Source organism: Pagrus major, chromosome 8 (assembly GCF_040436345.1).
Source record: "Pagrus major chromosome 8, Pma_NU_1.0".
NCBI lineage: Eukaryota > Metazoa > Chordata > Actinopteri > Spariformes > Sparidae > Pagrus > Pagrus major.
In genome coordinates, this window is record NC_133222.1 from 16,076,002 (window position 1) to 16,103,838 (window position 27,837).

At 41.9% G+C, this 27,837-nt stretch overlaps 1 protein-coding gene across 1 annotated transcript in view; it reads left to right on the forward strand.

The window, feature by feature from the left end:
- Positions 1-26,863, forward strand: part of tmem117 (transmembrane protein 117) — a 44,517-nt gene extending 17,654 nt beyond the window's left edge. The window contains exons 2-7 of the mRNA XM_073472833.1: positions 1,594-1,726; positions 12,611-12,710; positions 16,637-16,734; positions 19,069-19,228; positions 23,395-23,524; positions 24,531-26,863. Coding sequence (XP_073328934.1) covers positions 1,594-1,726; positions 12,611-12,710; positions 16,637-16,734; positions 19,069-19,228; positions 23,395-23,524; positions 24,531-25,192 — 1,283 coding nt within the window. The 3' untranslated portion in view covers positions 25,193-26,863. The remainder of the gene's footprint in view (positions 1-1,593; positions 1,727-12,610; positions 12,711-16,636; positions 16,735-19,068; positions 19,229-23,394; positions 23,525-24,530) is intronic.
- The last annotated feature ends 974 nt before the right edge of the window (positions 26,864-27,837 follow it).

Sequence of the window (27,837 nt, forward strand, 5' to 3'; positions counted from 1 at the left end):
ACTAGGTGCTAAAAGTCAGGATATCTCAGCCTCTGCTGCTCAAATTTGGGCCTCTCGTCTACATATGTCTGCTGTGAGTTCTCCAAAGTGCAATACTCACACTTTGAAGAACTTTGATTTGATTTTATCTATATTATTTGCAAATCCTATTTTACCCAGGTCTGCATGATGTTGGTAGTAACAGGCACCCAAAATATACAAAGCACATTGCTTCTGTTACACAAGCAGAGTGAGCGGCAGATCAAGGACTCTGACAGCAGTCGTGAGGTTACTTTATACACACCTAATTACATCACATGTTTTTTTTTTTCCACATCTCTGTTTATACTGTACTTATGTAATGCTTTTATCATCCCACTCCGACCAGACATTGTGAGCCCTTGAATTAAAGGTCTAAATGTTTTTTTCTGTTTGTCATTAAGAGCAGCCAGAATAAAAATTGCTCTGCCATTATATTTATAGTGAGCCAAAGAGGAGCTAAAAGCTCCGACTGCAGTCTTTTCAAGCTACAACAACAAGCTAATAGTCGTGTAATAAATATTGTTGTCTTCGTGAGCTCTGCTGAGGGCTGCCACCAAACGACAAGCTCGTGTGGTTGTGTGTTCTGTGCAGAACAGTGTGTATCCAAATCCAATGTCATGCTCTGCCAGAGAGATATTTCTCCATAATTTGATTCCAAGCCGGGACTGTATAAAAACACACCACAGGTCACAAATGTTTGAATAATTTCACTAATGCAGGAATCACATCACATGAAACAAAAGCGAGCATCAATCCACTGACAGCATGTCGGACAGATGCGTGAAATGATGTGTATGTAGTATATTTTCTGTTGGGATTAATGATGAAACATTACGATGGCGTATTAGGGCCACTGTAGGTAAAAAAACAAATAAGTGGAGCTGGTGGAGGAGGTAAAATACAAGAAAAAACACAGTATTTCACAATGAATGTTGTGTATTTGCCAGTTAAAATCTAACTAGTTAAGACCTAACTAACCTTATCGACTTTATCAACATGTATTTTGCAATCTGACTTATAAATGAGGAAATATTCAGAATCACCATATTACCACAGGCGTCCAGACTTTAAAGAAATCCTGTCCATTGCGTTGTAGTTCCTGAATCGTCTCATCCAAATCAGTACGTTTTCTTCTGAACAGGCTGAATTCAAGGTCTTCAACGTCCGGATGCTTATGATGATATACTGAGAGAACATCACATCGTTTCTCCTGCAAATTTATGACTTGATTATGTCAGAAATTTAGATTTTTTTCTTGGAATGTCACCTCCCTCCCTTGGCTCCGTAATATATATTTCTTTTCACATACAATGGCTCTAATACGCTGTCAGAGAATTGCAATTGGTGTCAGGGAAAGACAATTACTTCAGTGCTGTGCAGGTGACACCTCAAAGTGGTCTTTAATCTTAATTTCATCGCCTAAAGGGCACATGTCTGACAGAGTAGGACAGTATTGATCTATGTGATTAATTTATTTACTTTCATCCCCATTTTCATGGCCATGCGTGTCAGCAGGTTGACATGCTGTTTGAACCGCCACTGACAGCAGTGTCCTTGTCATGCTCCCTTTAGGTCGATACCTGCGCCTGAAAATGTTCCGCGAGGATCATGGCTCCTGGATGACCATGTTCTTCAGCGCCATCCTCTTCCTCTTCATCTTCTCACACATCTACAACCTTTTCCTGCTGATCGCTGGGAGCATGAAGTAAGCCATTCAATCTCTCGCTCTCTCACTACCCCCTTTCCCTCATTCTCTGCTTCCCATTTGTTAGAGCCACTGTATGTTCCCCTTTGGCTGCCGTGATTGATCTAAACGTCTCGCCTGAACAGAGACTCGATGCCGGTCTGATTAATCAGCACAGACTTTAAATCACAGGTAAGGGCAGGCAAGGGGATGGTGGTTAATCCTGAAAGATCACCTTCAGCCCCTGCACTTATTCTCCCATGATCCTGACTTATTTTTTGACACCTCTCTGGACGAAAACCAAGATGTTTTTGCCACGTCTCGCTCAGGCGGTGCCTTGGTTTTTCGCTCCTGTTGTCCCAGCTTACCTGCTGAGAAACAAAGCGTGCACGGCAGAGCTTGACACCCACACATCAAGCCGGTGACAGGAATCCGTTTATGCATTTGCAATGTGTCCGTCTCGAGGAAGGAAAACATGCCCTTGAAGCCAGCCAGCCAGACACGAGGTCGCCGAGAAGTAATTTACCATTTTGTTTGTTTGGGCTGTAAAAATCCAGCATGGCAGGTGTCTATTCAGGTACAAGCTGTCAAGAGGGAGGCCAGGACTGTAATGGGATCTGTCCTTACAGCACTGCTTTTCCATATTAACAACAAGCATCAACTATCCATAAGGTGCAGGCAGATGAAGGCTATTAGCTAGCAGGCAAGGTGTTGTGTTTTCCTATGGCCAGAGGGATGAGTTTGTATAATCAGCCCATCTGTCACTTCGGCCAGCACGGTGACATCGGCATCCATCTTGTCCGCTCTCTCTGGTTGGCCGAGAAAAAGGAAGCGAGCGACTGAGCGGAGAGGGGCAGGTCCGCTGAGAGGATAAATGCTGCTTGCTCAGGGAAAAGTTCCATTTGCAGTCGCACTGAGTGCATCTGTCACAGAGAGGATTCCTTTATACTGGCTCTCATTTCAGCCTTGAAATGTCAAGAAAAGGGGCCCTTTTTAGTCCTGCCAGTGCACGTTTTAACTGTCAGGATAGTTTCACGAGATGACACTCGGATAATACGCAAGGAAAAAATAATGAGACACTCAGGCATTTTGAGAGACGTAATATGTAATTTATATCCTTCTAACATGTGGAGAGTCGCACATTCCCTGCTCATATTAGCCGCGTCAGTTGTCCGGATATAAACCGCAGCCAGCACAACAGCCTATTAAGCAATTAAACTGGCTGAAACATCACGAGAACCCATTTGCTCTGGATGTTTGTTAAGCAGCATGTTGTAAAGCTATCCTGGCAAAGACAGATGGTGCTGTTGTAAAGCGAGTGAGCCCGCCGCTGCCAAGACACCTGGTCTTTTTCTGCACCCCCATCCTCCCTCCCTCCCTCCTGTCCCTCTCTCCCACTTGTTTTCTTTCTGCTCCAGCACTGTGTCCACCGAGGACCCGGGCCCTGCCAAAAACCATTAGCGTTCGCATCTCTGTTCAAGACTGACATGTAAGAACAATGTTCACACTCTGCCAGGACGCCCCTCAGAAGACGGGGCTTCCGGAGCTGCGATAGCATGAATGCAGCAGAGTGAGCAATAAGGTGATGGAGGCTGAGGGGGGGGAGGGGGTCCCGGTGGGGGTGGGGGGGTAGCGCTCCGGCCCTGATGATGCAGTGAAACTTAAGTCTTTTGATCTGTGTCCAAACCCTATTTGCATCGCCCGCCATCACTACTCCAACCATCGCCTCACCCCGCAGCGAGGCTGTTGTAGTTTTCTCTTTTGCCACAGCACAAAGGATTAAGTAAAATATCTCTTTGTGGCTGCAGCTGCCCCTCTGTGGGGAATGAATGGTGTTTTTCCTTTTTTATTTATAGTGAATGAACAAGCCACTGTGAGGTATTATTACTGCCAAGGGTTTTTAAAGGGTAGGTATTTTGGCACGGCTTAGCTGGCTTTGACATCTAGCCATGATGGTGCACTGCAGGGGATGCTCTCTTCTGGTGGCGAGTCAGGGCGTCCCACACATACCAACCACATATTGTTCACGTCTCGCACCTCGCTCAAGTTAACTGGGACATGTGTATGTGTGGGAGAGTGCGTGTGCGTGTGTTTGTGTATGGGTTTGTGTGTGGCGAGGTAGGCGGAGGGGGGAGGAGGGGGTCGGCGTCTGTCTCCCTGCTGTCTCCCTGACCTGATGCTGTGTGCCGCCCGTGCCCTTCGCTCATTAATATGCTTTAATTTTCTTTGACCTTTCAGTCGGTCTCGAGCTTGATTTAATTAAAACTCGCGATACATCCACGAGGACAGAAGATAAACTGTGACATCGGGACAGTAAACAATCACTGATAAGAGATTGGGTATCTTTTTGGATGACGAGTATTTATTCATGATTAGTCATGTAAAATGGATTCATCGAAGCTATTATCTGACAGCTTGAAAGAGATTTCCAGACACCGCAATCTTACACATGTCCAACAGTGCGGCAGCCAATATTTAAACAGCCACTTCCAGGTCAACAGCTATCAACCTGTTACCTGGCTCATATCACATCGGGGGGAGAGAAAAAAAAAAAAGAGCCTGTCTATCGGGGCTCCCAGGGAGCTGTAATCCACACTTGTTACCAAACCCTCACATCTGGGCTATTTGCATTTTAATGTAACTGTCAGATTAGGAGGGGGCTGTTTGTGTGAAACCACGGGAGTGTGACCGCCCAGGGAGTTTGACGGACTTCATGAATGTTCTGTCACGCCGCACAATCCCATTCCCGCCATCTTATGGTGCCATTACCATCTGAAATCAGCCCCTAATTAGACGGTGTTATTTAATTAAGACGGCCCAATGCGTGGCGTACACATTAATCATGACTAATTTAGGGGAAGGGGGTGGTAAAGTATCCGAAGGTGGAGGGAGGGAAGGAGGGAGGGCGTGTGTGGGCATCTAATAGGGGGTTAGAACAGAACAGGTACAGTAAAATTACTTCTATTTCTCTTGTGTATGTTACCAAGTGAAGAAGTGGATGGATGTGAGCAATGGAAGGTCGGCGCAAAGGATGGAGGAGAGGGTTGCAGTTGGTAGATCTCTTTGATGGAAGCATGTGACATTTGACTACAGCGATACACTGAGCGGGATTAGACCCCATCATATGAGGGTATTTCTCTTTGTTTACCATGATCCTTTGTGCTGAGTGCATGCTAGTCCCCCCTCGTCTGTCTGTTTGCTTCTCTGGCTCTAAGCTGGCGTAATACCACGGACAAGTGGATTTAAAAGGCTGAATAAATAGCATGTTGCGGTATGTAGATGCCTCCTGTTGCATGCAGGCACACATGGGACTTGCTGCTGCCAACATACAGCAGCATATTTCACAGTTTTTCACAGTTTCTCCTGTGATTTGGCCTTTAAATATTAAATCGGTTAATTTGTAACTAAAACTGTCTGTTTTAAATAAATACTACAGTTCAAGGTTGAAACCAGGTTATATTGATGTTTTTCTTTTTTAACATGGATAAAAGAAACTATTCAGTAACCAAATGCCTTATTTACATTTGAATAAGTTTGAATCCCCAATAGAAGAAGAATTAACTGATTAAAACTTGCATTTATTCCATGTCCCCACAGGGTTTCATGACAGGCGAGAATACTGTTGTAAGCCTTCAGTTTTGAATTTGTTCACCTTTCCTTAAAAGTGTAAGTAACCCAAGATCATTACTGAACCATAACGGTGCAATTGGGCTGTAAATATTTTAGGAACCCATTTTTCTTAGGGCCAGTACTCAGTGGTTAGACTTAATAGGTTTAAACTGAGGTTGTTAAAATACCAGAATTTCAAAAGGAGATACAATACTAGTATTAAAAAGAAAGAAGAAAGATACCTGATACATCTTTCAATTCCATAGGAAAAAAGAAAAAGAAAACCTTTTTAAAAACAATACAGCCTGCCCACAGTACTGGTACAGGAATATCATCACTGTGAACACATACCAACATATTTGTAATAATGTTAATATCTGTGCATGCTCGGGTTGAAAATCTGACTGTAGATCTCTTTTTTTTGTTTTGTACTTTTGTTACGATCGATCACAGATACATCATTTTAATAATGTGGTTTTGAAGAAGTATGGAAAATGTACGAAAGGATTTATTAGTCCGTAATATGTTCAGCCGATATTCTGTGATCCAGTGCCAGTAGTGCAAAACCCTAGACAAACCTTCTATTTTGAAGTTAGAAGAAAAGCTTTCTCAAAGCCACCGTCACCAATCAGCCACAGCATAACAACCACTCACAGGTGAAGTGAATAACACTGATCATCTCTTTACAATGCAGTGTGCTTCTGGGAAACCTTGGGTCCTGGAATTCATGCGGATGCCAGTTTGACACGCACCACCAACCCAAACACTGTTGCAGATCAAGCACAACCTCTTCATGGCAACAGCACTCCCAGATGGCAGTCTGAAATCTGAAAGAATATCATTTTCAAATAGCAGCTCTAAGACAGGGCGCTTATTGAATGCGGCAAACATCAGAAACACGGCTCTCTCTGAGCTGGACGGCGAAGTCGACAGCGCCTCCTCAATTCTTGGCTGATAAGCTGAGCTCTCTGTGTTCTTTATGACTGCAGACGTTAGCTTCAGGTAAAAATGGCTAACGTGGTTCATAATTGTTGTGATGCAGAAGTCCAGTTCGTGCAATTTTATGAAATTCAACATGTGCCCACATAACACGACAACACCAAAATACCATGCTAGAAACTGTCATGAACAATTTTACTATGAAGACGTGGCATAGAAACTGTTGCTGTTTATAAATCGCAGTAAATATCTTTTAGTTGAGACTAATTGATCTATCTTTGCCTTCTTCACTCTGCTGCTCTCCTACTTACACACACCCACACCAACTTTCTAAGCATATCTCCTGCCATCTTCACACTCCTACACATGGACGTTACGTTGGCTTCTCAAAAATGACTCATTATGCGTTTAACAAGTGTCTAGTTAGTGTAAAGCGTCTCCCTCTCAAGTCATTTTCTCTTCTCTCAGAATAACTTTGAAACGCACTGAGCTATATGAAGCAGTGAGGTCATTTCCTCTCTGATTTTATTATGCTGCTGTTTTCTGGGACAGAGGGGCGGAGCGTTGGCGGAGGCTACAGCCCTCCACATACGTCACTGTCACATAAAGAGAACCAGCCACAGCTGTAAATAATAAACATCATAACCTTGACGGCTGTGTGTGTCCACTGGGAATATATAATACATGTATTATATTATATTTGGGTGTAAGTGTGTGTGTATGTGTAGATTTAGGGTGGCAAGGGGTTCTGTAGCAGGACAGATGGATTGTGTGTGCATGTTTGTGCCACGCAGCCACACCATGACAATGAATAGCTGATATTTCAGTACTGTTGTCCATGTTCCCTTGTTGCATTAACTGATTACTGTTCTGCAGCCAATTTTTCAATAAAAACCAAATCATGAAGCATGTTTTGACATTTCCAAATACCACACGCAGTGCAGAAGGCAAGCAACCAAAAACTTTCAGTCAAACATTTTTTATGTTTTAGGAGCCATTAGTTTTGTGCCAATTGTCTAAAAAAGATTTCATTTTATGTCTGTTGTTGGGTTTTCTGAAACTAGCAGTGCAACATAGCTAAAAAACAAAACAAAAACAGGATGGCAACGCATTCCCTGTGTGTAGATCATCATTACATTGGTAATCATCACGTTGTTTCTTTATTTACTCCCGCATACCTCACATTGAGAAAGCACCCGCAAACTTGACACAGATCAGAGTTCAAGGAAAAGTCTGCAGAGGGAGAAGGTTGAGGTAGATGGATAGGGTCAACTATATAAACTTGGTCGACTCCTGTTCCCCGCCAACAATAAAGGTTGGTTTCTTTGAACCACAATTTTTACCTAACCTATAGTAAGTGGGTGTTATTGTAGCCATGATAGCTAAGGTCCCCTAGACCCTAACTAAGCAGTGGATAGGAAATCTTTTTTAAATTATACATCTGCAGAGCTTGTAGAAAAGTGCAGAATAAACTTATCTCTTTTCCTTTAAAACATTATTATGATTGGGGATGTATACATGGCTGATTCTTACAGTAGGTACCCAGCATACTGTACTACCCTAATGCGAGCTGTTAGGATTAGCAATGTTAGCTAGCATTAGCGACATTTCGACATAAGCTACAAGAAACTGGCAACCACTTGAGGGCCAGATAATTTAAACAACAGCAGTTGTGATCACGATCTATTTAATCAGGATCCATAATCTAGATTGCAACCCTTTTTCTAATTTTGGAATACCACTCAGACTACAGTCAGACTTGAAATAGCCTATGAATTGCTCCATTTGCAACAGTAAATCAGAATATTGCATTAAACATAGTACTTTTTTGGCACAAGCTGCCCGAGCAAGAGCCTTGTAAAGTAATTAATTCAATCAACATAGCTGTTTAGGCTGTTGCATCGCTTTATTTGTTTGTGATCTGCAGGTAAATGAGGCTGTGTGAAGTTTGGAAACAGAAGAGGATATTAATACCACACTCTACAACTCTGTGGACGCCTTCGAGATCGATCACGATCTAAACTCTTTAGCTCACCCACTCCTTTCCCGAACACCAACCAAGTCATCGTTGTTCCTAAACCTTAACCAAACCTAATCCTTGTTAATCTGATTTATTCTTCCAATAGTGATTAGCTACAGTTTGTCAGATCAGAAGACGCATTTAATTTGAATTTGACTTGTTGTGGATACTAGTGTGCATATAAATGGCCTCAAGGTACATGAGACCTGGTTTTAGAGCCTTCTGTCCTCATGGGAACACGACAGGGGGAATGAAGGGCCTGATACAGTGCTGATCGGGATATCGTCCGACGGTATTCACTCCTACTCCTGAGCCAGGGGAATGATAAGAACTAAAAGGACTCAATCTCCAGCCAGTTCGGTTTAATACAATGTGTGGGCTGATTGTGTGCCGGGTGATGAATTGAGATTGAAGTTTTAAGTTGCCTTGGGAGATGGTACAGTGATAGTGACGAGAGTGTGTATTGACAGCTTTATGCTCCCTGGTAACTGCTGCTGCTCAGCGTTGTATACTGTAAATACGACGTTAGGTACTGTAGTGCACAGTGGGGAGACAGGCGATGCATTTCAATGCGGAGCGAGCCAAGGTCGCAATTTAATGTTCTGAATGAGCCAAGCCTTTACAGGGCAGGAGAGGTCACTCAGTTGCCACGGTCACTAAATCACCGGCAGTCTGACAGAGAAAACAAGTTTATAAAACCCGGCATGAAGGCAAACACGTCCAAGTGGACAGTGAAAGAATTAATGGGAGTCAGGGTATATGATGACTCAGAGTAGTGAAAGCTCTCTCAGCATGCCGTTTTATAACCTTAATTATCAGTGCTCCTGCGGGCCTTGAAAATCCCTGAGTTGGGACTTAGATAAAAAATAAAATGAAACCATACCCTTTTTTTCTTTAAATTGAAGAATATATGAAGTTGTAGAAACTACTTGGTTTATGGCAAAACGGTTTTTGGCACCATAATACAGTGAGGCTTGCTGATGAAATGGGCTTTTATCGGTAAGGATGTATTTAAAACGTCTTTACGGGGGTCAGACACTCCATCACGATCAAGACTCCTCTATAATGATAAAACTGCATGGCTTCATTTACACACAGTACTTAAACATATGAAGGAGAAATCTGCTTCATTTTTGTATTAACACATTTATCTAGCACTGGGTAATAAGACTGACATCAATGTTTCAATTTTTAATAAGCTTTAAAATGTTATGATCAGGCAAATGTATGCAAAACCACATCAAATTGATCTTTATTGCAATGAACCATGTGCCACTATTATGCATTACAAAAGATGAAACCCTTCACAGGTGTTAAACAAAAATCAGTCATTAAAAGTCAGTAAGTAATTATATTGTTTTTTGATTACAACAAATATGCATGGAATCATTAATTATATTGTGAATAAGACCATGACATGATCACATCTTTAGTGAATCAATTAAATGATATACCAGACAATCAAGAGTTAATGACTTGCTGACAATTTTGATAACAAGGATTTTTTTTTTTTAGCTTTTCTCTGTTTTAGTAGTAGCGTTAATTGAATTGGAGCTGGAACAGTTAGTTAGTTAATTGATTAGTTTTTCAACAGGAATTTAATTGGCAATTACTTTGATAGTCACCCTTTAAGTAAGAAGAACAAACAAACATTGGTTCCAGCCTCCTAAATGTGGAGATTTGCAGCTAATTTTATATAGAATTGAACTTAAATTATCTATGGTTGCATCCGTGAAATGAATATCTCTGGGTTTTGGACTGTTGGTCAGTCTAATTTTAAGACATCACCTTGAAGGAAATCTTTTTCTGATTAATTGAAAGATATCTATACAATATTATCAAGAATCATTCTAATGCACAGTAAGTGATCCATTTTATGTTTAAAAGACCAAAAGTTCACTTTGACTGCAGTGATAGATCGATGAGTTACGATGTGAACTTGAGCAGTGATAGCAGAACAAAGAGGAGAACCATCAGAAACTCAAGCTTCATAAAAAATAAAAAACAAGAGAAATACCACAGTACCAACTATAATTTATAGCATCACAAAAAAGCACGGCTGCTTTACTGCAACAGTTAAAGTAGCCTTTTTCACTGCTTAATGTCAAACAGGAGTAACGTCCAAACTCCTAACTGTGTAACTCTTTACCCTCTGTAGCGCAAAATTGTAATTTCTTGCATGCGATGGAACAAGACTTTGAAAGGCATTGAAATGTCCTTGAATATTATGTCTGAACAAGTGTGGGAAACCTGATAACATTCCACAGAGGGTCAAAGCTGGCTGAGCCGGCCTTGCTGGCACCGACACTGCCACTGGCTCTGCGATTAAGCCACGGGAGCCATTTTGGGGCTGATTATTCATGGTGCTACTGTACTGATGTTCCACTACACTGAATTCTCTCATTAGGTCATCCGGCTCTAAAGGCCATTAAATTTTCAGTCAGCATGAATAAGTCAGAGAGTTCTGCCTCTGATCATGCAGTGCAAAGAGTCCCCAAACTCATCATAGGTGCCCTGCAAAAAAAAAAAAAAGCCTCTCTTTCTGCACAGGGGTAACATTTGCTCAATTAAATATGTGAGAAGGGCAGGGGTTGGCGGCAGGGTAGTGTTTTTAGATTTAAAGGCTAGCATGTGGTGCCAGACAGCATTTCCAGAAGTATCGATCAGAGTTTTGCTGCGGGTAAATGACTCCCAATGGGATCTCCTTGGTAACTGGAGCAGTGCCAAACCTCTGAATGTCTAACTGACTTAATGCAGATATAAATCGCCATTCCAATCAAGGCTGTTTTATTTGCAGGGCTTGAGCGAGGCGATACGTCACCTGTGCTGGTGCACGTTTTTGTCAATAAAATCCTGTCAAATCCGTTAAATGCATGCTGCATTGATGACATATGATTTATAACGTTTCCTTCCAGGGAAGGATATTTCTCACACAATTGCAGTAAACACGTAGTTGAAACCGGTCTGCTTATTGGGTCACCGGTTTGCCACGATCACTCATCGCACTCAAATGGCTATGAGCCTTCATTATGCTTTTCAGATCTAGACCCCTGCATGATGTAAAAAAGGCACGAGCAATTAGCATGAATTAAAATTGAACACCTATTAAACCTGCTACCTTAGCTAATAGCTTAAAAGGATTACACACTGCTTTCTAACAAATTGTTTGGACTTGTTCGACCACGACTCATTTACGAAATGAAAAGCACGCCGGATAGAAATTTAAATGCAATCATTTAAAAGATGGAGATTAAAGATCAAGCAGAAAGGGGATATACATATATAAGAAAAGGGAAGGTTGTAGGCCAGATTTTCAAGAGCACTCTGTGCAATAGAAAACATTTTTTATTGGTGTTTGCTGGCGGCCAGAAAATGACCGGGGAAAACAAAGACGAATGGAGCCATTGACTTCAGATACGACCCCTTGAAAGCACAGCCAGAGCCCTATCCATCGCCATCTATTATATTCATGAGTGTGACCTGTGGGGGGTGAGAGGGGGCTTGAGGGAGAGGTGATGGGCGCCCACCTGCTCCACTCAGCGTCTAAGACACTGGCTGCCAGGAGATCAAACAGGCCCCCTCGCTCCCCTCTGTTCTCCTCCTCTCTTCCCAGCACAAGTCCCATATAGGAGGCGACTGACCCACTTTTCCTCCCTCCTTGTGCCATTACCTGGAGAAAACAGTGATGTGGTTTGTGTGTGTTGGGTGGGTGGGTTTGCGGGGCTGAACAAAAAGCTTCTCATCTTCAGCTACTGTACAGAGATGACGGCGTAACTAGTGCTCCAAAGAACGCATGTCATCTCTTATCAGATATTATTGCATGTGAGATCGTTCCTCTAATGGCGTGTCATGGCCTAGCCAATGTTTTGCTTCTGTGCTGCTGCAGTTGATGTTAACTGAGCTCACTCAGATCGAGCGCGTTAAATGGGGGGATCTCATTGGGACGGCTGTGTTGATTTGAAACCAACTAGACACAAGACAAATTTGCCAAACAAATGGATAATTTGCCAAACACCACAGGACCGACTGAAAGCGGTGATACTGCATAAATTCCCGTGCGCTGGCGTAAATTGTTTACAATCCTCAGGGCTTTATGGAAGGTAGAGCCATCGCTCATTGTTTTCCCAGAATTAGATTGATATTGATTGACTCTGACAGCTAGCATCATGATACTTAGCGTCGCTGACCATTTTCTCTTTCACCCTGCACCGACTATCCCTCTGTCAGTTCTATTTGTGAGTCGTCTTCCCGCCTTACTTTTCTGCCTGCCTTTACTGCCCTCATAACATATACTACATTTTTTATGTCCTCCTCAAACTGGTCTTCTTTCCTCGCAGGCCTCACATGGTGACAGAGTACATGGGCATCAGGAATGAGAGCTTCATGAAGATTGCCGCTGTGGGAACGTGGATGGGAGACTTTGTCACTGCTTGGATGGTGAGAATGCAACGCTTATGTAGCCTTAACCTTAGATAAGGAGTCATTTTTGGATAATTTTGCACTGAAGTCAAATATTAACATTTTTATCTAACCTTTTTTTAATAACTTTTAAGGCATACTTGCAGTGTGGTTTGATGACATGCCGATATTCACGGACCCCACTCGATGAATCCAAATGATTTTATCATCCAGTGCCAACAGGGCAAAAGTCCAGCAGCTGTATTTGAGTAAAGTGCTCATGTTAAAAATAGCATGCTAAATTGCTAAACATTAGTATGATACACCAACAAGCTCAACAATTTTTGGTACAGATAATACAACCATATTTTTTTCATATTTTCTTTTTGAAATATAATTTTTATTTAATAGAAATCCAAGTTTAATGTTGTGCTCACCCAGAACAAGAACTTTTACAGTTTGAAATGGGCAAAATATGACTTTAATCAGCAAATTAAAGAATGATAAAAGAATATGCTAGTAAGATAAGCAGTGTGAGCAGATATGTTTCAATAGCTGGCCCTGACAAAAGAGTATTGAGATCCAATACCCAGCCTTAGGTAAATGTCAGCATGTTAAAGATGCAATATGTAAGAATGTGAGTTCAAAACATTTTCAACAGAATGCGAAGAAATAAAAGTTTTGACGCCGTGTCCAAGACGCCTATATTTTGTGATGAAGAGATACCGACTGAAGTTAGCATGCTAACCAGCTAGTCCCGGGTTTGAAAACCTCTTTCTCCCAGTGGTCCAAAGCTCCCCTGATAGTCCGGCTAGCAGCATGGCTAACTGAGCTTACAAGCTAACAGTAGCTACAGTCATGGATGTTTAAATGAATAGAGTTAGCTGCAGGTTGCAGTAACTCTGGTGACATGCTGCCCCCATTTGTAGGGAGTATGAATTCAAGATGACCAAGTCTTACGTATTGCACCTTTAACATGCCTAAATAGAACATTCTAAAAGTTTTATGCAAAATGTTGACGTGTTAAAATCCAGTAAAAAATATAGTTACTTTAGCCACTAGCTTACTGTAGGCATGTTAAAATGTCAGTGTTGCTTGCTAAATTTACTTTCATGTTTAGGTTTTTTAGCATTCAGCTTAATGTGAACGTGGCATTATGCTGATGAAAGTTAGGCCAGGTCTGATAATGCAGGGCCAGGCTGGAGATGATAAATTAGAGATACCCTTTTAGGGCCAAAGACCAGTGGATACATCCTTTTGAATTAGCTAATTAGCAACAATGGCATCCAGGCCAAAATGCATATTATTTCCCCCTTGGTGGTAAATACACAAGAACAATAACAATTTATTCATGCAGTTTCCGTTTCTTGTGTGTAATAAGCATTTTACAGGGCATCAAGTGTGGCCACTTTTAGCTGTGTTTTCAGATCACAAGTCTTCATTTAAGTAGATTACAATCTATAGAAGTTACACAGTGTAGCCATTCTCCTCACACACGCATCTAATTTCTAGGTCAGGTGTGTCCTCTCAGCTGTTATAAGCCGTACACCCAAAGCCCTTTGTGCAGATCCAGTTCAATCTGCTACGAAACCCCTTAGAGTAACACGCAGTTTGATCTAAGAAGGGTCAGAGGAAACAATGAATGCACAGGGAGGGACAGAGTATGCTGGAGGAGAAACCTACCTCTGTTCATTTGTCAACATAAAGTGAGGAGGAGAGCTCCAGCGGGAGTGGACTACCTGCGGTGGGAGGAGTGGGGCGCTGACACCGGCATGCACACAGCTGAGACAACTTGACAAGCTCCCTCACCGGTCACATTAGTATTCTACAGTACATACTGCAGAGAAAGAGAGCGGGTGGAAGGAGAGGCGGGAGAGGGGCGGGAGGAGGTGGTGGAGGGGAGGTAAGGAGCAAGAAACAGAGGTGAAGGGGAAAGGGAAATGTAGAAGTCTGGCCGGATGGGAGGCGAGGGTAAGCGGCGTGTGAGAAGGTGAATCAGGGAGAGGGTAAGAAAGTTAGGCCAAGGCAAAGTGCTGATTCTAGAAATTACTCACAAGGCTTTTTTTACATTTGATTAATTCAACAAGGCACTTTGAAGATGACCTCTGTGTCTCCTCCGCATGGCAGATTTACAGTGCGTCTTCGCTCGATGCGTGAACAGGAAGCAATGCTGCAATGCCAGAAACATCTCACAGACTGCCGGCTTCAAATCCTCCTTCCAACGCGAGCTACAGTATCTGCAGTGAGGCGCTTTATTGACGAATTGACCTTGCCTCTGCAGCGGCGCCACACAAAGAATATAGTGGGGATTTTTATACTCGGGGAAATAAAACGCCCTCTGATGCAGCTCCGCACCCATGTGAGAAAATCTACCGTTTGATTAGTTTTAATGGCATTAAGGGTGACACTGTGAAAACATTATCACCAACAGATGTTGGCAGTGGAAAGACGGGTCCAACCACAACATTAATAATGAAACAAGCCAGCATCTATTGAAGGCAACTCAATAGTTAGCCCAGAATCAATAATATTTAATCACAGCTGGAGTTTTACCCAATAACAATTCATTAATATTTCAATGGGAATTAGCACTTTGTCACATTGGTCATGCCTGTGCCATTTAGCATTAGTTAGCATATGTATGATGACAAATCAGAATGTATTGATGAACCTGAAGGTGGACTCCCCCACCAACCTTTCACCCATATGTGATTGTGGAACATTCATCTGCTACAATAACAGCTCCCCTTTTTCTGGGAAGGCTTCCTGCAGGATTTCTACAGAACCTTACTCACATTCAGTCTCTAGAGCATTAGCCAGGTCGTGCACTGATGTTGGGCGATAAGCTCGGGCTTACAGACGACTTTCCAGTACATCCTAAAGGTTTCGGAATGGGGTTGAGGGTCAAGACGGGCCAATTAAGCTCTTCCACACCAAACTTGTTAAACCATTTTCTTTTTTTACCTCACTTTGCGCGAGACACCATTGTCATGTTGGAACAGAAAAGGGCCTTCACTCCAAATTACAAGCACAACATTGTCAGAAATAAGGGCTGAGCGATCATCATCCGTGATATGAGATTTCATATTGTCTTAGATTCCTAATATTGTTATGTTGTGATGTGGCATGTTGTCTTTTCCTGGTTTTAAATGCTGCATTACAGTCAAGTGATATCATTTTCTGAACTTAAGAGACTGTTCTAATTGTTCTAATACCACTTTATCATTATATTCACATTACTGATGATTAATTATCAAAAATGTTGTCTTAACAGTTTGTGAAAGTACCAGTAGTCATCACTGCAATATAGTCTGAATATCATTATTGGGGTATTTGGTCAAAGATATTATGATGTTTGATGTTGTCGCCCAATCCTAGATTTTCATGGTGCTTTTGAGAAGATTTCAAAATATCGAGATATATATTGTAATTATTATTATATTATTTTAAGGCCATATCATCCAGTGCTGTAGCAATATATGCTGTAGATTTATTTTTTCCCTCAAAGCAATATTCAAGGAAATATCCTTTTTCTTGTGCCCAGAATTAGATAAGAAGGTCGATACCACTTTCATGTCTGTCCATTAAATATTAAGCCATATCAGGGAGACTGTTAGCTTAGCTTAGCACAAGGACTAAAAGATTTCCGGGCAAAAGTTTATCCTCTGAAACTCACCAATTAATATGTTTCATCCCGTTTGTACAAAAGCAAAAGACTTCCAGGAAGTTGCTGCATCTGGCCAAGAGATAGTCGAGCATCAACCACAACTTCGTTTTTTTTGCACAGATCAAACAAAAAAGATGCAACCTGTTAGTTAATGAGCCGTACATGTGCTGCAAGGCATATTTTCTTACTTTTGGACACAGCCAGGTCAGTCTTTTGCCCCTATTTTTAGTCTTAACCTCGTTTTCATTGACTCTTCATAAGTGATGAAGTAGTTTAATATCCACTTTCCTCTCTGCAGGTGACAGATATGATGCTGCAGGATCAACACTACCCAGACTGGGGCAAAGCTGCCAGAAGGTTCTGGAAACAAGGCAACAACAGGATTGTTCTCTTCTGGTATATTGTCTTCTTCCCCTAAGAACAACTGTGTATCTTTGACTGCACATTAAGATTTTATATCAGTGTCTCTATCTACTAGCAGACTAAATGCAGTATCTCTTCCTACAAGGCTGTTGAGATGCGTGTGTGTTTGTGCGCATGCATATGTGGTCTCTCCCGCCCATTGCAGGGTTACACGCAGTCAATAACCGTGTTAATCTTCCCTCACTCAGTGTCAGCACCTTTAATTAGAAGAACAGGGTGAAAATCAATGGACACAGCAAGGTCGCGGGGCAAACCAACGGCCCTGCCTTTAATTCACGCACCACATGCTGTGACCCTTAAATAACTGCTAAACAAATGCTGCAAACCATGTCTGATATGCCCATTACTCGACGGCCAAGTAGAACCGTTCCCTGTTTAGATGTATTACACCACCCGTGCACGGTCCCCGCAGTGTTCATTCACCAATCCGGCTCAGTGCTGTCAGTCAAATGCGACATGCGGTGGTTCATTTGAGGGTCACGGCAAGAAGCGAAGGACATGTGAAGAAGAGGACACAGTTGAAACAATTTGACATCTGTTTGATATGTACACAGAGAGCCCAAGGCAAACTTCAGAGACAGTTTCAACATTTCCTTTTGCAAAATTGATTCACCTGCGATTAGAATGCAAGCAGACGAATTGTTCTGTGACTTTTTCTGCAGCCCTTCATTTTATTGATGGATGCCCCGACTTGCACTGTCACAATCAATGCCGGATTTGACGAGCCATCGTTTGAAATTCAGAGCTTGAAATATGATTGATAAATGTGTTGCTGGATACATTTAGTCAATACGCGCTGAAGGGTCGTGGCAAATTGTAGAAGGACGGTGCCAAAAGTCGGCAATGCAGAGGAAGAGAATGCCACGGTGGAATAATAGAAATCCTCAAAATGTATCTCCCTAACAGTTGAAATGGGATATGAGCTGGCATTCACTATCTGCAATGCAGCCAGCCGATGTGTGGTGTGAGAATGCACACAACGGCACAGTAATCACTGGGTGACATTGAGACAAAATAGACAGAGGAGAATAATGCTAGCCTTTGTCACTGTGCCTCTCTTCAGATGGCTGAGAAATTTTTACAGTAAACAGCAACACAATTCAGAGAGTGTGAAAGAACGCAGAAAAAAAAACACAGCAATCACCGCATGCAGGTAAATGAAATATTTTGGCTCATGTTAAATATGTAAATGCATGGAAATATGTATGCAGCAGGGGTTGAAGTGCATTGTCTCTGCAGCCACAAACAAACAGACAGCTTTTCTCCATGCACATTCATCTTCCTGGAAGCTTTACCTGCTGCCATTTTTCAAATGCAGGTAAAATTGTTGTTCAATGCATTATTGACTGAACGAAAAGAGAAACTTAATAGTACTTGACTCATCTTTTCTTGCGTTTGGCGTACGTGAGAAAGTGGAGCAATTTGTCTTCCAAGATTCACAATATTAACTGTGCCCCTCATCTAGTTTGAAAAATTTAAATTGCATTCAAACTTTTTTTCAAGGTCTTTTAAGTGTGTGTCATATAGATTTTTCTTCATTCCTTTCTTTTCCCTTCTCTTTGCTCCTTTCCTATCCCCCCCTCTACTTTCGTCTCTCCTCTTTCTATTCTTTCATTTTTATAATTTTCCTGTCGTCTCCTTTCTCTTTCCTTCCTATCCCTTCTATCCCTCCTTTCCTGTCATCTCCTCTCTTCCTTTTCCTCTTCTCTCCTCTAATTTCCTTTTATTTCCTTCTTGTCATCTCTTTCCCTTTCTTCTCTTCCCCTCTGCTTCCTTTATTCCTCTCCTATTATCTCCTTTTTCCTTCCTTCCTTCCTTTTCTTACCTCCTTTTCCTGCAAACTTCTCTCCTTCCCTGTCTTTCCATGGCCCCTTCCTTTCTATCATCTCCCTCCTTTCCTTCCTTCCTTCCTTCCTTCCTTCCTCCCTCTCCCCTCTTTGTTGTTCCTCTCCCTTTTCCTCCCTTCCTTCGTCTACGCTCCTCTCATCTCTTTTACTCCGCTTGACTCTCTTTCATTTTTCTCTTTTCCTCTCTTCTCCTCTCTTCTCCTCTCCATTCCTTCTTTTTTCTTCCCTACTTATATTCTCTCCTCCTTCCTTCCTTCCTTCCTTCCTTTTCCTTCTATCCTTTCCTCTCTCTCCCTTTTCTATCCTTACCTTTTCTTTATCTCTTATTCTTTGTTTCCCTCCTTCCTCTTCTCTAATTTCTAATATCTCCCTCCTTTATTTTCCACCTCTCCTCTCCTCTCCTCTCCTCTCCTCTCCTCTCCTCTCCTCTCCTCTCCTCTCCTCTCCTCTCCTCCTGCAGGACAGTGCTCATATCTCTGACGTCAGTCGTGGTTTTGGTCATCAGCACCGACTGGATCAGCTGGGACAACCTGAACCGAGGCTTCCTGCCCAGCGACGAGGTCTCCAGAGCCTTCCTGGCCTCCTTCATTTTGGTCTTCGACCTTCTCATTGTCATGCAGGTAGACCGCTCCCCTGTGGCCAATTAAAAAAAAAAAGAAAAAAAAAAAAAGAAGGGAGCTGGGACGTCTCTTGGCTTACTCTGCTAGCCATCTTTCCAACAACCACCCTCCTCCCCTCCCTCTCCTCCCTCTCTAGTCATCAATGGGACACTGCGGCACAGAGCAGCGAGAGAGGTGTTTGATCACTCTCAGTTGGCATGGACACAAGCGCATGCACACACACCCACAAATATATAGATATACAAACTGTTGTTTACTCCTTTACATCATCTCTTTTTCTCATTCCCTCCATCCCTCTATCCCAGACCTCAGCCACGAACTCACCCTTTTCCTCCCTTACTCCCCTGTGAGCCTAGTTTATTTTCTTTAATGATGACTCACAAGATTGGAGGGGTTTTTTTTCCCCACCCAATGTCCTCCCTCCCACAGGAGAGTGTACATCAATAAAGCCTGTGTCAGTGGCTCATGAATATGCAAATGTGTTTGTCTGGGCTAAAAAACCACAGAAGTGTGTAGTGAGGAGAAGGAGAGTGGGAGAAGGCGTCCTCTTTTTCTTTTTTTTCTTCTTTTATTATACGCCGCTAGCCAGGAGCCAGAGCCGCGGGCCAATCATGTATGTGGTTTGACTGCGAGCCTAATTCAACACGGCTCCTCCAAATGCTTAATGAACATATTTCACTGGGCCTTGTTGGTGGCTATTAGAGGACACGTTGCAAGACTAATATTTGGTATCTCCTAAATATACGTTTCGACTCTGTTGATTATGCTAATTACTAAGAGCTCAATCGCACGGAAGAACATTCTCCGGTGCTACAAATACACCACTGCACAGAAACCTGGCAAGGACACCCTTATAATTCTCATGGTAATCTGTATTAAAACAACTGTACCACTAAAAGTGATTCCTAGACTTATTTGTTGAAACGATTCATTATTTAGGGGAAGACTTCTGGCTGCTGGCTGGTCAGTAATTACTTCACACTGTGTTGTTTTTCTCATTCATTTACCCGATTATTGTAATTATGCAGATATATAGAAACAGCTCAGGCTACAGTGCGCAAGCATTCCCTCACGAAGATGCTTATGTCTTGCTGAGGCCAGCTTTTTTTAGCCGCCTTAAAAAAGCCTCAGTCCTGATTTGACACGAAGGCCACACTCCCTATTTTGACATCTCCGTTTAACTCCCCGAGCCGGACTCTCCGGACCCCTGACTCCCTCTCCTTTTAAGTCAGCGGTATATCATTCCCATCTCGCATGGATTTGTTTACGACGACTCCTTCTCATTTTCTGCACAGTGTACAGCAAGCACGTTCACTACAGTTATTTACGAGCGGAGTAAGCCCGCACCGTTACATGGCCCAAGCGCTGGCAGCCGTTGCTACGTCCCACCAGTCAATAAAAATTCATCCGCCACCGCCCTCCCAACAGCTTCATTCACCTCCAGCCAAGGGTGCCATAGTTAATCGCTTACCTCCATGAGAAAAGATGGGTGTTGTTGTTCTCTAACTAATTAATGCCCCAATTAATGACCTGTCTGGATTTGCCTTCGAGCGGAGTTTTGTGTTTTTTCATACTTTTTGTATAATTGCGCTGTTTCTATGCATATCCCAGCTGACTCAGAGTCAGAGATCTATGTCCTTTGTGTATATGCACATACTGTATACATTTACATATGTGGATGATATGCTGATACACCCTGCCTGTTTACTCCTTTTATGTGGTAGAGACTCATTATTTTGTGGCAGGGAGGGAGCACGACTTAAATGCCATGCCTGTTAGTGCTATAGCAACAGATACTGCAGCTATGGAAGAGGAGTGTAGGACTTAATTAATATCCAGGGGGCCATCACCAAGCTGTTAGGCTGTTCATAGATATTGGCATGGGGGACTCTGGATCACATGAGGATATAGTGAATGCAGACATGTGGTAATGCGGTGCAGCAAGGGGGTCTGTGCAAATTACGGGAACCGAGGGGAAATGTAATCTAAAAATGAAAATGCTGAAATTATGTGTGGCTTGTTTTTTTTCCCTCCTTTTTGTAATAGAGATGGCAAATGCTAATTTGCGAGATGATTAAGTCCAAAAAACGTTTTTTAAAACACTTTAATTTTCTTTGCCATCCGTCTCCGTGTGCGTTTTTCAGTAGTTTAATTTGTCTTTGCCATTCTCATTACCTGCTGTCATAATGTTAAACTGGCAATAGACGTGTTTTCTGCTTCATCGTACCATTATGAAGTAAATGTTGACTGCACAATGTAATGAATATAGAGTAATGAATCCATCAATGTTTTCATTGGTTCCCTTAAAAGCCTCACTATCAATAGACAGCTTTGTCTGCCACGCGGTCACTCAGGCAAAGGAAGGTTAAATAACTGCAGATCCATTTCTATTATAGACTAAATGATTGAATAAACTCATTTTGTCCTGCGTTGTTGTGATTTTCGACTGTGAGGAAAACTGAAATGACCCAGTAACCAAGTAACTGACGGGTGCATGACATGAAGACATTATTGAGTACAAAAAAATTATATTTGCACTTCTAACAGTTGCAAGAAATATATAGTGCATATCATTTACATTAAAATAAAGCAATCGTGGAATATGTGACAGATATTTAGCTTTTTGTTTTTGGGGGGGGGGGGGGGGGGTTTGGAGTCATCTCCAGCATCAGATATTACAAAGAGGCCCAAATTGCAGCACATGTAAAAGTAAATACAACCTCATGTTGTGTCAATCTTGTTTACACACTGACTCAGAAGCTTTGGTCCGCGATTAATTTTTTGGAACGGGAACGGGTTTGATTTTCTGTGTTTTCTGTCAAAAGCCTTTCAAGCAGGCGTGCCCAAAGTGGGGCCTGCGGTCCAAATTTAGCCCTCTATAAGATTTGATTTGGCCCTATGTAAAAAAAAAAAAAAATTTTTTGAAAAATAATATAATCACAGTATATGCCACTTCATTTTTCGTGAGGTAAAACTGCTCTTTAAGTATGTAAGATCCATAATCATTCATTATTTTTCATAACAATAAGTGTTTGCTTTTGCTTTCAATTAAGTTTGGGATTTGGTCCTCAAAGGGAAAAAGTTTGGACACCCCTGCTTTAGGGGTTGTTTGACCATTTAGAGCCGCTTCCAGCTGCTATGCAAGATTAACTGGTTTGCAGAAATTCTTCTCTTTTAATGTGTGGTTCCAGTAAAAATGGTATGAAACTGGACCACTGACATCCTGAAATACACCTGGAGCGATCGGGATAGTTCCAGATTTCCTTTAAACACATTGGACTCAGTGTGCAAGGTTTCGCTGCATGATGTTTTTTATCAGATGACCGATAGAAAGAAACGCATCTGAAAAAGAATGGACTTGGTGTGCGAAGCCTTTAGTCCTTATTTATCTTCATCAGTTACAGGCCCCAGACAAGCTGTGTTTGGCTGTACGTAGGCACTATTTTGGGAAATAATTAAAGACGGTACATACATTTGTCTGTTTTTTACCGTCATGCAAATTGAGAAATGTCTTCTACCTCTTAAGCTGAATAAACAATTTAAAATACCTTGGATTTACTGAAATATATATAGTCACAAAGCTGATCACAGTGCCGTTTGCTTACCTCATACCCCATGTTTTGGAGATTTCCCAGGATGGAGACAAGCTCTCCAGATTTTTCTTGCCACTATTTTAAAAATGTATTTCTTCAATTTAATTTCTTTCATGTTTTGTACATGTACCTCATCAAGAGCCGTGACAGCTTTATTCGCTGAAAGCCACTAACCACTAAATAAAACCACCGCACTTGCAAAAAGAGCTAAGTGACACCACAGGGCATGGGCAGCCCCTAAATGTCAGTTGGAGGTGCCTGTTGATGTGTTTTGACGTGTTTAAATCCCTGAGCACATCAGTACACTCCACAAGCCTGTAAACACACAGTGTAGTCTACAGGCTACAGCAGCAGGCACCATGTTTGACCTGCAGTCAGTGTGTGAAGAGACTCCGCAGAGACTTAATATCAGCTAATATGAGAAAGTTCAGTGAAGTGTTCAGCAGCCAGTAAAGCACCATACATGGCTGACATTTGTCACGGTGACGCGGTCATTTAAAGGTGTCCAGTTCTCTACAGCTGAGGCTACATTCTCACAGACAATTCATGTGACTGTGTGTGTGTTTTTTCCAGGACTGGGAGTTCCCTCACTTCATGGGTGACCTGGATATGAATCTACCTGGAATGTCGACAACGCATGTGAAGGTCAAGCTTCCTGTCTGCAAGAGTGTCTTTAAGGAGGAGTACCACATTCATATCACAGGTACAGGCAGACACGGGCACAGCTGCTGCATACAAAGAACATGATCATCTCATTGTTTCATGAGAAGTAACTCCAGCTTTCCTAAACAGTAGTTTGTGAACTAACACCCATATTCATAAACTGATTAAATAGCAGAAAGAAACCAAAGTGTCCCTGAGGGAGACCTAACTTTTGCCTTTTTCTCATTTGTGAATATTAAACACGCACTCATGCTCTAGTTTTCCACTCTCCTCCGTGTGGAAACACTTTGATGGTTAAAACCACAGCGACCATTTATAATACATGTCGCTGATGTGGCACGCAGGTGGCTCCATCGCCGCAACCGTGTTTCCTGCCTGCTCCGTTCGTTCCTCCCCGTCGTGCGAGATGCATCCTCTCATCATATTTCACATCTCCTCTGTGTCTTAATGATCTCGCCAAGCGACTATATTTCCCATTTGAACCCGTCCTCCCGCGTTCTCCTTTTTGTTCCGCCACGTGCACACGGCGACTCGCAACCATAAAGAGAAGGCAAAACCAATGTTCCTGTGCTAAATGTTAAGCGGTTCAAATGCTCAGTGATTCGCGAAAGGTTGTTAACCCTAATGCATTGCATATCCATTAAGCATTATGGAAATGGCTCCGGTGCGACGTGATTGGTTTAACTAAAAGCTTATTAACGGCATATCTCGGGGAGAGGAGGGGAAAGAGGTGTCACGTATACCCGGGGAGACATCTGCCCGCTATCAGTCAACCTGGGGAGATGGCCGTCTCATGGTAATGTAGTGATCTCGTTAGAAGATACTCGAGGAAGTAGCACCTGCAAATGGATCTATCCGTCACAATGCGTGAGCTATATGCAAAGAGAGAGGGATCCCTGATAAATGAACAAGACTGTATCTGTCTGTCTCTAAATGTTGTTTGGAGAAGGCTTGTGCTATACGTAACGTCTGTTCAATCATTGTGCATGTTTATTCCTTGCTCAACCAAGTCTGTAATCTGATACGAGTCCCGTGTCTCATTACAGGTAAGTGGTTCAACTATGGTATCATCTTCCTCGTGCTGATTCTGGACCTCAACATGTGGAAGAACCAGATCTTCTACAAGCCCTACGAGTACGGTCAGTACGTCGGGCCCGGGGAGAAGATCTACACGGTGGAGGAGCCAGAAACACTCGTAAACTTCAACCACAGCACGCTCACCTATGAGTGGCGTTCCACCAACATCGATCCCAACACCAACGCAACCTACGTGGAGCGGGACATGTTCCTCCACAGCCGCTACGTCGGAGCCAGCCTGGACATCAAGTGCCTGGCGTTCATCCCCAGCCTGGCGGCGTTCGTCCTCTTCGGGTTCTTCATTTGGTTGTTCGGGCGATTCCAGGACAGCGAGACCTTCACGGAAAACCAAGACAACACGTACGAGAGGATAAAGAGGAAGTCGCCGTCGGAGTACAGCAAGGAGATGGGCGTGACACCAGAGGAGCTACACGTGACCATGAGCGACACTCTGAAACGAGCGGGAACGCCCATGCTGCTCTCGGTGGACGGGCCACACTTTGGAGCGACGCCCTCGACGAACTCGACTATTTCGATGGAAACGCAAGAGACGCATCCGAGCATTGTGATTGACAGCGCAGAGCAGGATGAGCCAGCAGTCTCTTTTGATGTCCACAAGCTCTCTCCCTGAGCTTATGAACTTCTGAAACTTTAAATTATTTAACAGCGGACACCTTGAACTCAAGAAGTAGTTCATCAAGATCTTAAATTGTTGCTTTTCTTTAAACAAAACCAAAATGCAACAGACTTTGACTTGAGATTCAGGAAAAGGACAGTGTCATGTCACGTGAACACAGAGCCAATCCTGATGGCCAGTTGCATTTGTTGGAGTCTATTTTTGTAAAACAATCTTTTTAAAGCCTCTAAAACGGCACCGATTCTGATAACAAAACACATCTTTTAAACCAGAATGCAAACTTTTAATTGACATGGTGCTTGCTCGGATTTTGCATTTTCATAACTCAATTTTGTCATGGTAAACTATATTGGTGCCTATATATCAGAGGAGTATTTCTACAGTCGAGACACTGCGGTCAGGTGGATTTTATGATATCACACCAGTGTCACAGCTACACTAGTGCCTTCATATTTCATACGTTTAGATACAAACATATTCTGAGAGTCTATACTGCTATAGGCAACAGATGGAAGATGTCCTAGTTATGGTCTGCTGTATTAATGTCTTATATACGCTTTCATATCATACGGACAATTGTTACCTCATCTGATCCTCAGACTTTTATCATTTAAACTTATCCTCATGTGACGTCGCTCGCCCTCAATTTCAAACGCATTATTCTCGTTGAAATGACATAATTATGAACATCAACGTACCGTCAATGACCTATTCATATCCCCTCAGTTGATATTAGTCGCAGAGATAATAAATGCAATCAGCAGAGATCAAAAAGCAAACCAACAAGCCACCTCATGATTGCTTATGTGGCTGCTGCACCTGGACTGAATACCAACAGCGTCAGAAAGGTGGTTTTGCCCTTGGCATAAACATGCCATTGAAGTGCAAGGGAGGCTGCTGCTCCAAAGCTCAGGGCTTCTTTATGTCTCGATAAACCTTAAACGTTTCAGAAGCAGTTTTTGCAGTCATGGTGGATGCATGAAAAATTAATTATTTATTTAAAACATTTATTCTACTGCAAAAAAAGAAAAAAAATCCCTGTTTTTCAGAGGCATCTGAAACCTGCAGCATTTATATTTACACCGGCTTTTGAAAGGTTTCACTGCCTTTATACATATTTTTATGTACTTGGCAGTCTCTCTCAAATTCAGTGTTTGGTCCAAAAAAATATGCCCTTAAGTTATTTTTATTTTTTCTTTAAAGTGCAAGTACTAACTCAGTTCTTACTCCATTATTAACTGTATTGTTTCATACAAGTTTGTCACATTCACTTTGCATAAGTGTTTCACCAAAGATAACAAATAATTCAGTATTTTTGAACAAATATTGCAGTGTAAAATAATATAATGCTAATTTAAAAGAGATATATTCATGACAGACAAAGTGGAATGATATTATGTGCTCTTGCATTACTCTGTATTATAATATCCTGGAAAACTATTTACCAAAATGAGGGCGCTATGAAAATCCTTTGTTCCCCAAAACCTCGATCCTGACAGAATTGTTATTATATTACATGTTATTGTTTGCGCTCAAAGTAATGTAGCCCGGGATGACGCACTGGAATAGTTACAGACTTTTGCAGTGTTGAATTTATAATCAATTCATAAACTGATTAATTTAAGAAAGCTGTTTTAACTGATGTCATTAAATTTGCTGAAATTTGTAAATCTATATACTGAAGTAAAATAATAATGATGAAAAGGTCATTATATTTGCCAAGTAATTATTCAATTTCCTTATTCTGTCTTCAAACTAATAATTAAAATATGGAGTCACAATATTTATTCAATGAATGCTTTTAAAATGGACTTCCATGATTGTTTTAATTTAAAAACATATCTCTATAACTGTCTACAACATGCATAATAACATCTTAAAATTAAACCCTATGTAGTGGCAGAAGGAGCTGTGATTGGCCAGCTGCTGGGTGACTCGCTGCTCACATGTCTTTTAAATTAACCATATTCAAGCAACCACAAAAAGGGAACTGCACCTTTTTTGATATTGTAAAGACAAATAAAGATGCAGAATTATTAATTGGCAAATTTTAGTTTTTCTTTAGTTGATTAAAACGCAGTATAAATGTACCTTTTATTAATTAATAATATTATAATACATTTTCTAAATGTCTGAAGTTATTAATTGATTATATTAAACGCTGTAAAAATGATTCCAGGGGCGCACTCCAGACTCCTTAAAGGAATTCCCTGTGTGTGTGTGTGTGTGTGTGTTTGTACACTGTGGAGGCAAAGATGTTCATTTGTGTCTGTAAAGGATGTTTTATACTTAATAGTGCATGATGCGTATGTGTGTGTGTGTGTGTGTGTGTGTGTGTGTGTGTGTGAGAGAGAGAGAGAGAGAGAGAGAGAGAGAGAGACTGTGTGCTTGTGAGACTTGTGGAGTGTGTAGGTGTTTGCTACTACACTTGTTTTTGACAAAGGCCATTCTGTGAAGAGGTCAGTTTATTTAGCATAATTGGTTTGCAGCTCTTGGTTCTGTAATTATCCTTTTATACGTTACAGCTCTATAAACACATTAGATATTAGTGTCTCACCAAAGGGCAGAACCTCTGTGGACTTGAAGAGGTCTAATATGTTTGTATTGTTTTGTGTTTGGGTTTAAAGTGGCGATATCCT